The sequence below is a fragment of the Carettochelys insculpta genome, chromosome 3, assembly GCF_033958435.1.
Source record: "Carettochelys insculpta isolate YL-2023 chromosome 3, ASM3395843v1, whole genome shotgun sequence".
NCBI lineage: Eukaryota > Metazoa > Chordata > Testudines > Carettochelyidae > Carettochelys > Carettochelys insculpta.
This window is the reverse complement of record NC_134139.1, coordinates 123,599,566-123,612,711: the sequence shown is the minus strand read 5'-3', so window position 1 is coordinate 123,612,711 and position 13,146 is coordinate 123,599,566. Positions and strand designations below refer to the sequence as shown.

Below are 13,146 nucleotides of genomic sequence, written 5' to 3'. Positions count from 1 at the left end.
TTTACCATTTTGCATATTTTATTCAATTTTAATATGGTTTTCATTATTAACTCCTAAAACAAAATGATTTCCAGTTTAGAAAACAATGCACTGACCACATAATTCCTTTTTCATTTTATACAGTTATACAAATATTCTAAATACACATTTTGTCAAGATGATGGCAAATAAGATTTAACTGTACAGTACATAAGGAAAGAATATTTTAAGCATATTTAGAAGCAATAGAAATGTCTATACAAAAGAAGCAAAAATGGAATAAAATTTCTTATATTTAAAGTATTGCAACAGTCCCACAGGTTTGTAACAAAAATGTCTTTGCACAGTTCCTCACAATGCCCCATTAATAGCTAAAGCAAGACAGCAATTTATAGAAAATAATGTTTAGAAATGCTACACAATACTACTGTTTGCACAGTTTGATCAAAATAACAAATCTACTTGGAATCAAGCAAAACTTAGGAGGAAATATACCAACCAACTTTAAAATTATCTGTATAAAATTCATTGCACATTATTTTACTCAGTTGTTTGAAAAGTAAAAAAGTGTATTTACAAAATATTTTGCAGCCAAAATTATAAAGTGAATGGATATTATATCTATAAGTAACACGTCTTGATACTGACAGTTCAAGAACACACACTAATGGTTTCATTGTTTCAAGAGGTTTTCAGTGCTTCTTCCACAGCAATCCACCGGGAAGTAAACTTGACTTCTACTTTGAAATGGATTTACAGGATGTTACACATAGCTATTTCAACATCTGCATTATAAAACAGTATGTTAAAAAGGTGAAATAATGAAGGAATTTGTACATCTTAAAAAGTGAATAGATCAGTAAGTGTATTTCTCAGTTAAGGTAATTGTTCATTATTCTTCAGATAGTAAACCAACAGCTAAAATGGAAATCTTGGACTAGATGAACATTGAAAAAGCACCATGCACAACAGTTTTAGTGTAGTAAACACTGAAAAAATAGCACCTAGAATCCTGTAACACAGATCATTTAAAACTGGTCGAGTAGTTGTCGGAGATACGGAGCCTTTGATAATTCTCGACTCACTCTGGATAGCTTGAAAAGTACTGGACAGTTCAGAGAAACGCACTGGATCTGTTGATCAAAGCAACCTGTACAGTTCTTGCATATCTAGATACATTAAAGAAAACAGGTTCTTTTAAAATACATTTAATAATAAAGTGCTCTTCTAAATAAGCATAAATATGTCTCAGATGAATCTTTTCCATTTAAGTGATTTTAGTCTCAGTTACCAGCTTGAAGTCCAATCAACAGACCAGGTAAAGCTCTAGCAGAGGCAGAATCCCCAAAACACTGTTCAATTCTGACACAAAGGGATCAAGAATAGTTGTAGTCCCCATATCATCACAGTGCCTCAGATTGTCCAAGTGTCATTTGCAACAGTGATGTTGACCTCAGCATGAACTGGACTGAAACCACAATGACTAGTTACACATCTCATTTCCCAAGTTCCATTACCATCTGGCGGTACATGAGAGAATAATTAAAAATACATGACGAATTAATTTTATACTATCAGGATATGACTAACATATTTATGATGAAAAATACTCTACCAGTGAGGACTTGAGGAATATTGGAAATCGAAGTTATTTCAAACCGTGATCATATATAAATAACTATCACCCCTTTTAGTGTCTTGCTGCATAAAATACAGGTGTAATCTGAGAACAACTCTGTAACAGTAGGGGCAAGCTGCCATGGTACTGCCATGCAATCTCTTGCTAATGCTCCAATTAAAAATCTTAACTCATTCACCACTCCTGTTTCTATTAGCTGTAACCCTTCTCCTCTTCTGTCCCTGTTTCCCTAAATCTGTTTTCAAATACACATTAGCTTCCTTTTATATTTGATCCTTACTGCATTCATTTGACTCTATAATTTAAACTACTCTAAAAATCAAAGAGAAACAACTTCCTTCATTCCCAAAAATGTATTTAGCTTAATCTCTGTAGTATCACCAAGCTCAGTCATTTGTTAGGGCTATCCACCCCCACTCATGAAATTCTAAAAGAATAATAAATGTGGGTTATTTGTCTTTTGTTTTTTGAGCTTCTCAAATTCTTGTGTAAAGCTGCTCTCCATAACCTCAAGAACTAAAACATTAATTTTTTTTTTAAAGTTGATATTCTCAAATAATCACATGACTTCAGGAGGTGACACTTAAGATGACCACCAAAAATACCACCAAACTCAACAAAATCTCACAAGTGGATAAAACATGGTCTACTATAATTCACCAGTGATAGCAGCAGTTGGGACAAAGGGATGAGCCCCTATGGTGCTTGCTTACGCATCCTCCCAGAAGTCAGTTAAGTGCTTCTACACAGAACATACAGAGGACTAGATTTTTCACTCAATCCTATTAGAACTGGGAACCAGCAACCCTCTCAGGCAGGTGTGCATTAGCGGTCAAGCTCTGAGGAAAGGAAGGTAAAACAACTACAGAAACAGCTGTAAGCAAGCTGACTCAGGACATTCTCAATGTGATTTTTCAAACACAGCACTGATGTAAATCCTTAGAGATTGAGGACATTTAATACAGTGTATTAAACTGTATTAAATAGTTTTAAGATGATTCACACTAGTTCTTTATAAACACAATTTAATTGAACTCTGGACAAGAAAATAAACTATTTGAAAAACAGTCAAGCCAATTACTCATTTCAGTTTAATTATAGTTTGGATCAATGTTCTCGCTAATCTTTTCCATCCAGATGCAGAATTTATGTACACTGCAGCTTGTCTGAATATGCACCACCAGCAGAAACAAAAATCCTAGCTGTGGGTACTCTGCTAATCATCCGGACAACATTTAAATCTCTCCTCAGCGGCTGCACAAGCTTACAGGACACTGGTTTGGATATGGGCAATGGTTTTTAAACTGAATTTTATCGATTATGCTAAGGCAGTACTTCCCAAATGGTGTTCTGTGGAACCCTGGAGTTCCACAAAGTTAAAATAAAGGTTCAGCAAGAATATTATTCTGCAGCTCCCTGCCCTGTCATCTCTGAAACAGTAGAACTAAATTTAATTGTTTTAGTGGATAGCAGGGTGGTGGGAGCAATCTGGCTGTTAAACCAACTGACGTTAGTTCCATTATTTCAGCAGCAGCAGGGCAGGGAAATGCAGAGACCCCCTCACTCGCCCCACTACCTGAGCAGCCACACTCTTCCGGTGGGCATGGCTTGGTTCACTCCTCCCAGTGGAACACCTCCATGCCAGCCTTCCTTCCAATGGGAGCACAGGGCCACACAGCATAGGCTCCCCTGGCAGCTCCACAAATGGGTTACTCCCAGGGGCCAGTTTGGGGTTGAGGTGAGTTAATCCTGGGGATGGGGGTTTGGGGCTGAGAAGGGTTAAGCATGGAGGTGGTGGAGCAGGTTTGTGGGAAAGGGTGTAAAGCTTGGGGTTATGGGGGTGGATTTGGGGGTGAGGTAGGTAAAACCTGGAGGTCGGGGTGGTTTGGGGGTACAGGCTGGGAATGGGGTTCTGTAGCCAAATAAAATTGGGAATCACTGTGCTAAGGTAAGTTATGCTCCAGTCGAGTTCAGTTTTCTTGTTAGCTTTGCTATGTGTTTGTTCCTTACAGTAATAAACATTTCTGCTCTGTTGCTTATCTTCTGTCAACGACTGGAGACATTTGTGGTTAAAGTAAAAGGAATGCTCTCAAGCAGGTACAAAGTGCCGCCAAGGACCTGTCCCTCAAGGGAACCCAAGTGTTTAGTGATGTGACAGAGGAGTCCCTTTGTCCGCTAAAAGACTTCCCACCAGACACAATAATTGTCTTTCCCTACCTGGACAGTAGGCTCCTGAAGGGTCACTCATTTGTCAAGGTAGAGACAGCAACCAGCAAAACCCTATCTCTATTCCTTCCACTCACTCGGTCTCCGCCCTGTTGACTAATGTATGCTGGCTAGCATATAAATATATATCATATTAATGGTATGTATTAACCACACCATATAAATATGCATTATTCACTAATAACATTAAACACAAATATTGTTACAGTGATATAGCCTAAACTGGCTTATACAATAATTCTGTTCACTTACGCTAAGTATCTCATAACAATTTGCATTAGCTACGTCAGCATGAGGACATATAACAGGGGTGGCCAAATGTACTGGTCCACTGAGCTGCATATGATGATCTTCAGAAGTTTACAGATGGGACATGGCTGATGGAGCTCAGGGTTTTAACCCTGTGCAAAGCGCCCAGTCCTGTTGAAACTTCAATCCCCGAGTCTCTCTTCCATACCGAGCAGAACACCAGCCTTGTGTAAGACAGAGGTCCTGAGTTTGCCACACATGCAGCTCACAGCCAGTTTGCCTATCCCTAATATATAATTACTTTCTTATAGCAACAGAAAAGGAGTTACCCTCACAAACCTATGTCTCTGGGTACAGGCCTAGGAAATACCTTTGCTCCTCTTAGTGCCTGGAATGCATATGGGTCAGAACAATGGAAAAAGGGGTATACCATGCTACCAGAATCAAACCAAGTACAGTAAGGTCTCAGACTACATGAGGGTTCTGTTCCACGCACCCTCGCGTAAACCTCGATTTCACATAAGTAGGGATCCAACTTTTTCCCATGCAGAACACGTGTTCTGCAGCCAGGGAAGCAGCAGAGAGGTGAGTCCTCAGCTGGGGGTGGCAGCTGGGGAGAGTTAAGTCTGGTGGTGGGTTGGGGTTGTAGGGGGGTGAGGGGTGGAGCTGAGCTGGAGCTGTGCGCAGGTGGTGAGCTGGGCTGCAGGGGTGGGATGGGGAGTTGAGCCGGAACCAGAGCCATGAGTGGGTGGTGAGCTGGCAGGGGGGTTGCACCGGAGCTGCGCAGGGCAGAAGTGGGTGGCTGGGTTGGCGGCTTGTGAGCCAGGGGGATTGCACTGGAGCCATGCAGAGCAGTGGGAGGGAGGCAGGCGGCTTGTGAGCCACCAGGGTGATCACATCAGAGCCGCACGAGGCGGAGGGGAGTGGGGGAGGCGAGCGGGCGGCTTGTGAGCCGGTGGGTTGCACCAGAGCTGCATGGGGTGAGCGGGGAGGGGGGCTTGTGAGCCGGCAGGGGGGTTGCACTGGAGCCACGTGGGGCAGCTTCAACCAGAGCCACTTGCGGGTGGTTTAAACCGGGCTGGAGGGGTGGTGGCGGGGGGTGAACTGGAGCCATGTGAGATTGGTGGTAAGCCAGAGCCAGGCATGGGCATGTGGGGTGAGCCGGAGCTGTGTGCAGGTGGTGAGCGGAACTGGGGGGAGCTGCTCTGGGGCCATGCAGAGCTGAGGGGGGTTGAGCCCGGGCAGGGGGAGCAAGTTAAGCAGAATTGGAAATCACGGTACACGGTTTACAATAGGAATCAGGGTCAGACGTGTAAGAGCAGGGTCAGTTTGCATACTCTGAGACCTCACAATAAAAAGCTGAGTAATTGAAGCCAGTTCCGTATGACACATCTAGTACCTTTTAGTAGCAAGCAAGTAGAGCATAAAAATAGAGGAATGTAACTTGGAGGAGCACAGTTTCTGTGTATGGTGAATCTAACACCTCTGCGTAGGACTGTTCTTTGGAGACTGATACATAAAGAATCTTTTTTTTCCCTGTACCATATTAATAAACCTGACATAGGTTATTTGGTTTCCTGAGTATATTTTGCAACAAACCAAGTGTGGTCAAACAATTCAGTACACAACTGATCAAAAGCCACAACATGGGAAAGTCTAAATTCATACCCACTCAACAATTTCACTTCAGTGAGGCCACTTTCGACACTTCTACTGCCAGAGCATGCTTGCTCAAGGACATAACTTCTGTGCCAGGAAAGATAATGGAGCAGGTAATTAAAGAAATCATCTGCAAGCATTTAGAAGGTGGTAAGGTGCTAGGGAACAGCCAGCATGGCTTTGTTAAAAACAGATCATGTCAAACCAATCTAATAGCTTTCTTTGATAGAATAACGAGCCTTGTGGATAAGGGAGAAGCGGTGGATGTGGTATACCTAGACTTCAGTAAAGCATTTGACACGGTCTCACATAATACACTTATCAATAAACTATGCAAATACAACTTAGATGGGGCTACTATAAGGTGGGTGAACAACTGGCTGGATAACCGTACCCAGAGAGTAGTTATTAATGGTTTTCAATCCAGCTGGAAAAGTGTAACTAGTGGGGTTCCGCAGGGGTCTGTTTTAGGACCGGTTCTGTTCAATATCTTCATTAACGATTTAGATATTGACATAGAAAGTACACTTATTAAGTTTGCAGATGATACCAAGCTGGGAGGGGTTGCAACTTCTTTGGAGGATAGGGTCATAATTCAAAAGGATCTGGATAAACTGGAGAAATGGTCTGAGGTAAACAGGATGAAGTTTAATAAGGACAAATGCAAAGTTCTCCACTTAGGAAGGAACAATCAGTGTCACACATACAGAATGGGAAAGGACTGCCTAGGAATGAGTACAGCAGAAAGGGATCTAGGGGTTATAGTGGACCACAAGCTAAATATGAGTCAACAGTGTAATGCTGTTGCAAAAAAAGGAAACATGATTCTAGGATGCATTAACAGGCGTGTTGTGAACAAGACACAAGAAGTCATTCTCCCACTCTCCTCTGCGCTGGTTAGGCCTCAGCTAGAGTATTGTGTCCAGCTCTGGGCACCACAGTTCAGGAAGGATGTGGAGAAATTGGAGAGGGTCCAGAGGAGAGCAACGAGAATGATCAAAGGTCTAGAGAACATGACCTATGAAGAAAGGCTGAAAGAATTGGGCTTGTTTAGTTTGGAAAAGAGAAGATTGAGTGGGGACATGATAGCAGTTTTCAGGTATTTAAAAGGCTGTCATAAGGCAGAGGGAGGGAACTTGTTCTTCCTTGCCTCTGAGGATAGCGCAAGAGGCAATGGACTGAAATTGCAGCGGGGGAGGTTCAGGTTGGACATTAGTAAAAAGTTTCTAACTGTCAGGGTGATCAAACACTGGAACGAACTGCCAAGGGAGGTGGTAGAATCTCCATCACTCAGGATATTTAAGAAGAGGTTAGATAGATGGCTTTCAGGCGTGGTCTAGAAAGTGCTTGGTCCTGCCATGAGGGCAGGGGGCTGGACTTGATGGCCTCTCAAGGTCCCTTCCAGTCCTACTCTTCTATGATTCTGTGATATTCATGATAGGAGACTTCCAGGCATGCCAGAAGACTGTAGCCTAGAAGTAGTGCATGTCTACTGTGGTAACTGAGGAATGTGCAGCTATGCTAGCAATATCAAGCAAGGCCTGGAGAGATGCCTGGAAATTGTCAGGCCTTCTGTTAGGAGGACTTGAAATTGTTCCCTTTGATCCCGTGGCAGGCATTCAACGAAAGATGAAAACTGTATAACCATGGCCATCGTAGTGCTACTGGATACACTCTACGGTGCCTTTTTGGAGGAGGGCATCCACTTGCTGTTGGAGAAGACAGGATTGGCAGGGATCAGTCCTGAACGAGGGTGGTGAGTAGACAAAGACAGGAATTTCATTGAACAGAGCAAGACGGCCCCAAAAAGCAATTGTAGTGGAATCTGAAGGGCACGGGGGGGCTCATGGTTCTCATGGAAGGAGTCAAAAGTTCTAATGGAGGCTGGTTGTGGAAAGGAAGTGTGGCTGAGATAGTGGCAGTGAACTGTTGTGAGAACAGTATCAAGAGGGCTCAGATTGGTGCTGTGGGTATGGCAGGGATGGGTTAGGAAAGATGAATGGTGCCCCATGTAGGAGCATGGATATAGAGGCCCAGCAGATGAAGGGTGGCTCAAAAATCCAAAAGGGAATAGAGGAGTTCATCAGTTTTATCACTGAAGAGCTGTGGTTGTCAAAAGGGAGGTCTTCAAGTATGGTTTGGACCTTCTTCTGCAAACTACCAGATTGTAGCCAGGAGTCACAGTGGAGGCCTATTGTGGAAGCCTGGAAGGTGAAGGGCTGGGAACTAATTTGCTCTCCTTCATGAGCCACTGGAAAGCCTGTGGGCCAGAAAAGCTTGGAAGTCTGCAATCTTAGTATGGTAAAGTCATATTTTGCCAGCATGGCCTAGAAACTGGCAGTGTAGAACTGGCGGCCCATAGAAGTAGAGCCTTTGTTACAAATAAGGTCAAGTGTCTTCCCTGCCTGATCCAGGTGAAGTGGCTGATGCAGGCATGTTCTATGTTTGCCTGGACCATGAAAGAATTTGGAGGAGGATGGGAAAACAAAAAGTCCATACCCTCAGCTGGCACAAAATATCTGTGCTTAAGCTCAGGAAGCTGGAGAGCACTGGGTGGAGGAGGGCATTGTGTAGTGGCAAGGCAGCATGGGAGAGTCCAGAGGGCTGCATAACATCCAGGAACTGATCATGAGAGTCCTGTACATCTTCCACAGGGAGGATGACGGCAGCTGCCATGTGGCAGAGAAGGTTCTAATACTGGGCCATAGTGAGGTAGATGGGTGGCAACAGGGTTCTGAGTTGTCAGAACAAGTTTCTGAGAAGGCTTGGTCCTGTTTGGAAGACCTGTCAGATTCTGAAAATAGACCTGGTAGGGGCTGGGCTGTCGTTGCTGGTGGAGCCATTAGGGAGGATGGAACAATGAAGGACAGTCCACACACAGGAGGAGCTCGTGGCTGGAGATGGAGGATTAAGAATAACCTGTAGTGGGGAATGCTGAGAAGAGTCAATGAAAGGTAGCAGCTGTCTGGATTTTGGAATTGTGGGGGGACAAATGTCTCAGAGTGTGAGGGACTGAGTGTGATCAGATAGTCCCAGTGGTGCGAACAGCCCCAAAGATGACGACAGCTGTGCAGACACTGTGGCTGCAGGCAGTGCTGTCAGAGCTTATGTTTATGCTCCCAACAAAGCTTCAGAGAAGGAGTCTCAGAGTCAATGCGTGACTTCTCACCCAACGTGGCATGTCTCAGGGAGCTAATGCCGCAGTTAGCAGTGTTCCCTGTCAGGGAGCCACCCTTGTGCTCACCAGTGTGCTTCATATGCACATGATGAGATTTGGGTGAAGGTGTTTGTGCTCCTGGTAATGAGCAGGAAGGGCAGGAGAACTGTCTGCTGCTGGTGCTGGATCAGAAGACGTACACGCCTGCCTTGTTTCTTCCATGAGGAATTTAAGAAGACAAAGCTCCCAAGCCTGGGATGGAAAAGATCAGCAGATGGAGCAGTGACTGGTTAATATGAGTTTTGCCCAAGCAGTAGAGGTAATGTTGGTGCTCATCACTTTCAGAGGAGGGAGGACATGAAACAAAGTACTTAAAACCAGCCTAACCATGTATAATGCCTGGGCTGGGGGAGAGCATCTTGCAAGGGAAGAAGTCCAAAGGGTAGAAACAAAAACTACCTAAAAGCAGTTACCTACAATGATGAAAAAAATGCACAAGGCAAAAAGGAGAAAAATGCAGTACTTCTAGCAAGACAGATGCACTGGGGAACAGGAGTTCTGATTCTTGCCATGCAGCAGTGAGAGGGAACTGGTGAAGCATTGACCCATGCCGTTTTTTAAAGTCTCAGATGTGCCAGACACACAGACGGGTCAATTGACACTACTATGAACAGTTCACTCTGGCACGTATGAGGAGCCACATTTGGACTGCACATAGGGACCATCTCTCAAGGAAGAAGGTGATGTTTCTTGTTTCCCATTTGGCTCTTGCTCTTCTGTAAGGTTCTGCTGTGGAACAGAAGCTAAGGGCAGCAGTTGTTGCTCATGAAATCCCTCTTATGAGATGGGATCCTGTAGAATTAGCAGCCATAAAGGGCCCATGCATTCCAATAAGCTCAATGATAGGCAGAAATGAAGGGTAGAGAGTCCCAAGGTCTTTGCCAGGGTTGCCTTTCCTTCTAGAATATGCCTCTTCAGGATGTCCTTCAAGGAAGGGAGGAGGCAGGTGAAGGAAAGTGGAGGAAGCTTGTACAACCATCACACCGGAGTCCTCCCATAACCATTGAATGAGCAAGTGGTGCTGGTACGCATGGTCAAGTCAGTTCCAAGGCCTAAATGGCATTCTGTAATTGCGGTGGCACCAAAAGTTAGTAAGTGGATGGCTAGTGGGCTGAAGGATATTACATTAGTTCTGGTTAGAAATGTCTCTCTGCACTCTCAAGTTTGTGTGAGGCTGGTGACAATGTTGGTACTGGGGGACAAGTCACCTCTGAAGATGGTAGGATCAGAGGGTAAAGCAAAGTTTTGGGGAGGGAGTGTCCCTCAGTAACAGTGATACAGATATTCAGGATTCCAAGGAATCTGTGTAACAGACCTTAGATCAGCACAAGGGACTCTGACCTTCAAGAGTCAGTATGCTGGGTAGTGGAGATGGTACTGAAGTGTCATCAGTGTGCCCTTTGTGCCTGGCTACAGAAGACTATAACAATGACAGTTTTGGCAAGGCCCTGGAATCCTTGTGCATTGAAGGGATTGGGTCTGGTGTTTGTGCCACTCTAGATTGTTTATCTAATGGCTTCTCAATATACAGTGGGTGACCTAACGTACTCCTGTGTCCACACCCCAGAAACTACTCTGATAATCTTTGTACAAAGTATGCTTTATGAAGTATCATCTGAACATCCAATCTGCTAGTCATTACTGTCCTACAAAAATGCGCATGGCAACATTCTATGTGAAGAAGTGCATGGTGTTATTGAACTACGGTTGGCAAAGAGTTCTGTCTCAAACAAAGGAACGCGTGCTCTGTCTAATCTGAACGTAAGTAGTAAACAGAGTCATCAAGCAGAATGGAAAACAAAGGACATTTAAGTAGGTAAGGAAAAAGCAGATGGGAACATTCTTCCATACAGACTCTGTCTCCTGAACCTCAGATGGAAGTAATTCTGAAGAAAGGGACTGACACTATAAAAAGAAGGGACAAACATAACATTGCTTACTGTCACAGCAGAGACAGCTACTGGGGGTCTCTGAGCAGCTAGAGACAAAGGACAGGGGGTGAACTGGATCCTGCAGATCTCAGAGAACACTCCATGGACAGGAGTTTTAGTCTGTTCTTCTTCAATTTCTTACAGCTACTTTTAAAACCTGAGCAGATTTTTTGGAGAGGATGAGAATCTGACCCAGGCTGCAGGTGCAGCTCCAATGACTGTCACTGTGGAGGAAAGAATATGGCAGGTCCAGTGGGGTTAAAAGCCCAGGGCTCTGTACATAATCTGTTCTCGAGGCTGTGGATCAGTCAAAGGAAGAAAGGAAAGGTATCTGCCTCCTCCAGCTTGAACTGTGCTAAAACACACAATCAGTAGCAAACTGCTCAGCTAACTGTTGCACAGCATAATGCTCCATCTCAAGCTGCAGATGGCTGAGAAGGACCTGGAGTAGTGGTGGATCTGCCCCTCCCTATATGCCCTGGTACCAAGATTCAGTCATCAAAGTTCACTGTGGGATTCACTCAAATTCCTGCAGGACCACTTCATACCATGTGATTATTACTTCCCTGAATCAATGAAATTTTAATCTGGAGGATCAGGTTTTGAGGGTGAGGGAGATGGGAGGCAGAGCTTGCTCTAAGACTACCCCATGAATAATTATCACTCCCAGAGTGATCACAAATCTTAGAGCTTTCAAAATGCAATATAAAGCTCACTTTGTCGAGTAGCGTGTCTGTGGATATTCCCTGCCTGGATGTTCACAACCCTGTGCACTCTTAATTGGAGATTTTCAAGACATATTTAAATTACACTCTTCACTTCTGAGGTAAGTTAGACTGGAACTATTTGATTTACTAAATGTACCTACAAACTGAATGTTTAGTTTCATCCAAGAAACTGGATATGTTTTGCATGGGGTTCCATAAATTTTGCCATTTTCTCCGTAAAAATTCTAACATTCATGATCTTGTACAAGGAAGAATGGGGGTGAAAGACAAACTTCTTGCTGTTCTTAGCACGTTGTTCTTCTGTATTGTGCAGTGTCAGGCTACTGTCTAAAAGGGTGTTACATGGAGGAGAGAAAATACCTTAACCTCTGATAATAGGAGAAGAAGCAATGGGCTTAAATTGCATGAAGACAGATTTAGGTTGGACATTAGGAAAAAAATCCCATCAAGGTAGCTAAGCACTGGAATAAATTGTCTTGGGAAGTTGTGGAATCTCCATCTTTAACAATATTTACGAGCAGGTTAGATAAACATCTGACAGGGATGCTCTAGGTGGTGCTTGTTCCCGCTGTGAATGGAGGGGACTGGATTCAATGACTTCTCAAGGTCCCTTCCAGTTCTAGTATTCTGTGACTTTATAGTGTCAGATGCTATGTAAAAACATTAGCCAAAGAGACAACTTTGATGCAGCTGGATTGTGCTTTCTGTTTCAGTATAGTTTCAAAACTTGAGTATTTTAATGTGAAAGCACACCAACTAAAATTTTGCCCTGTGATCTTTAGACTCAGGGTAAAAGGTTCAGACATTTTTCAAGTTAATTTTGCATCTCTGTGTTGTGGGCAGCTGACCAAATGATCAATGACAGAATTCTGCATCTGCTTTATTCCTACCTTGACCAGTTGATCCTGCTTACGTTCCAGCTCTCGGATTTCTTGGTTGAGAATCACTGCTACATGCTGTGGCTGGCTTCTGCACTTATTACAAATCCCATGTTGTGTCAGTTCGTCACATATAGGACAGTGTAACGTAGTGAAATACTGGGAGATCGTGCTTTTTCGGCCTTCCAGCTCAGTGCGGGAACTGCAGGCAGCTCTCTGGATCTATAAAAAAATTTCAGAGTTGAGGAACTCTTAAGTGGGAAACTGTATTTATGCCTAAGTCATTTGTCAGATTTTTAACGTGCATAAATTTAAGCAATGTCTGCAGAGCACAGGCTCACGTGTTATTACCCAAGAAAAACTGCAACTGTGTCTCTTCATCTAAAGTATATGATTTACCGTTAATTTCTTCAATATGTGTTAAGTTACATAAACAGAGACCACCCAAGCTCAGCATGAGGCACCAGCAGACTCACTAACAGAATTACATGCTAGACATAGTCCTAGAGGCGGGGTGGGGGAAGGGACTCACATCTTGCCAACTTACATTCACAATTCATTTTAGTTTGTATCTTACAAAATTTCTTCTTAGGTGCTTGTCTCTCATGGCTGAAATTTCAATTGTTCTTATTTTACATAT

At 43.7% G+C, this 13,146-nt stretch overlaps 1 protein-coding gene across 1 annotated transcript in view; it reads right to left on the bottom strand.

Annotated features, from left to right (window-relative positions):
* Positions 1-13,146, bottom strand: part of REV3L (REV3 like, DNA directed polymerase zeta catalytic subunit) — a 219,577-nt gene continuing 206,431 nt past the window's right edge. Inside the window, exons 31-32 of the mRNA XM_074990718.1 lie at positions 12,519-12,728; positions 1-1,148 (exon numbers count right to left, since the gene is read on the bottom strand). Of these exons, the coding sequence (XP_074846819.1) occupies positions 1,008-1,148; positions 12,519-12,728 (351 nt within the window). The 3' untranslated portion in view covers positions 1-1,007. The remainder of the gene's footprint in view (positions 1,149-12,518; positions 12,729-13,146) is intronic.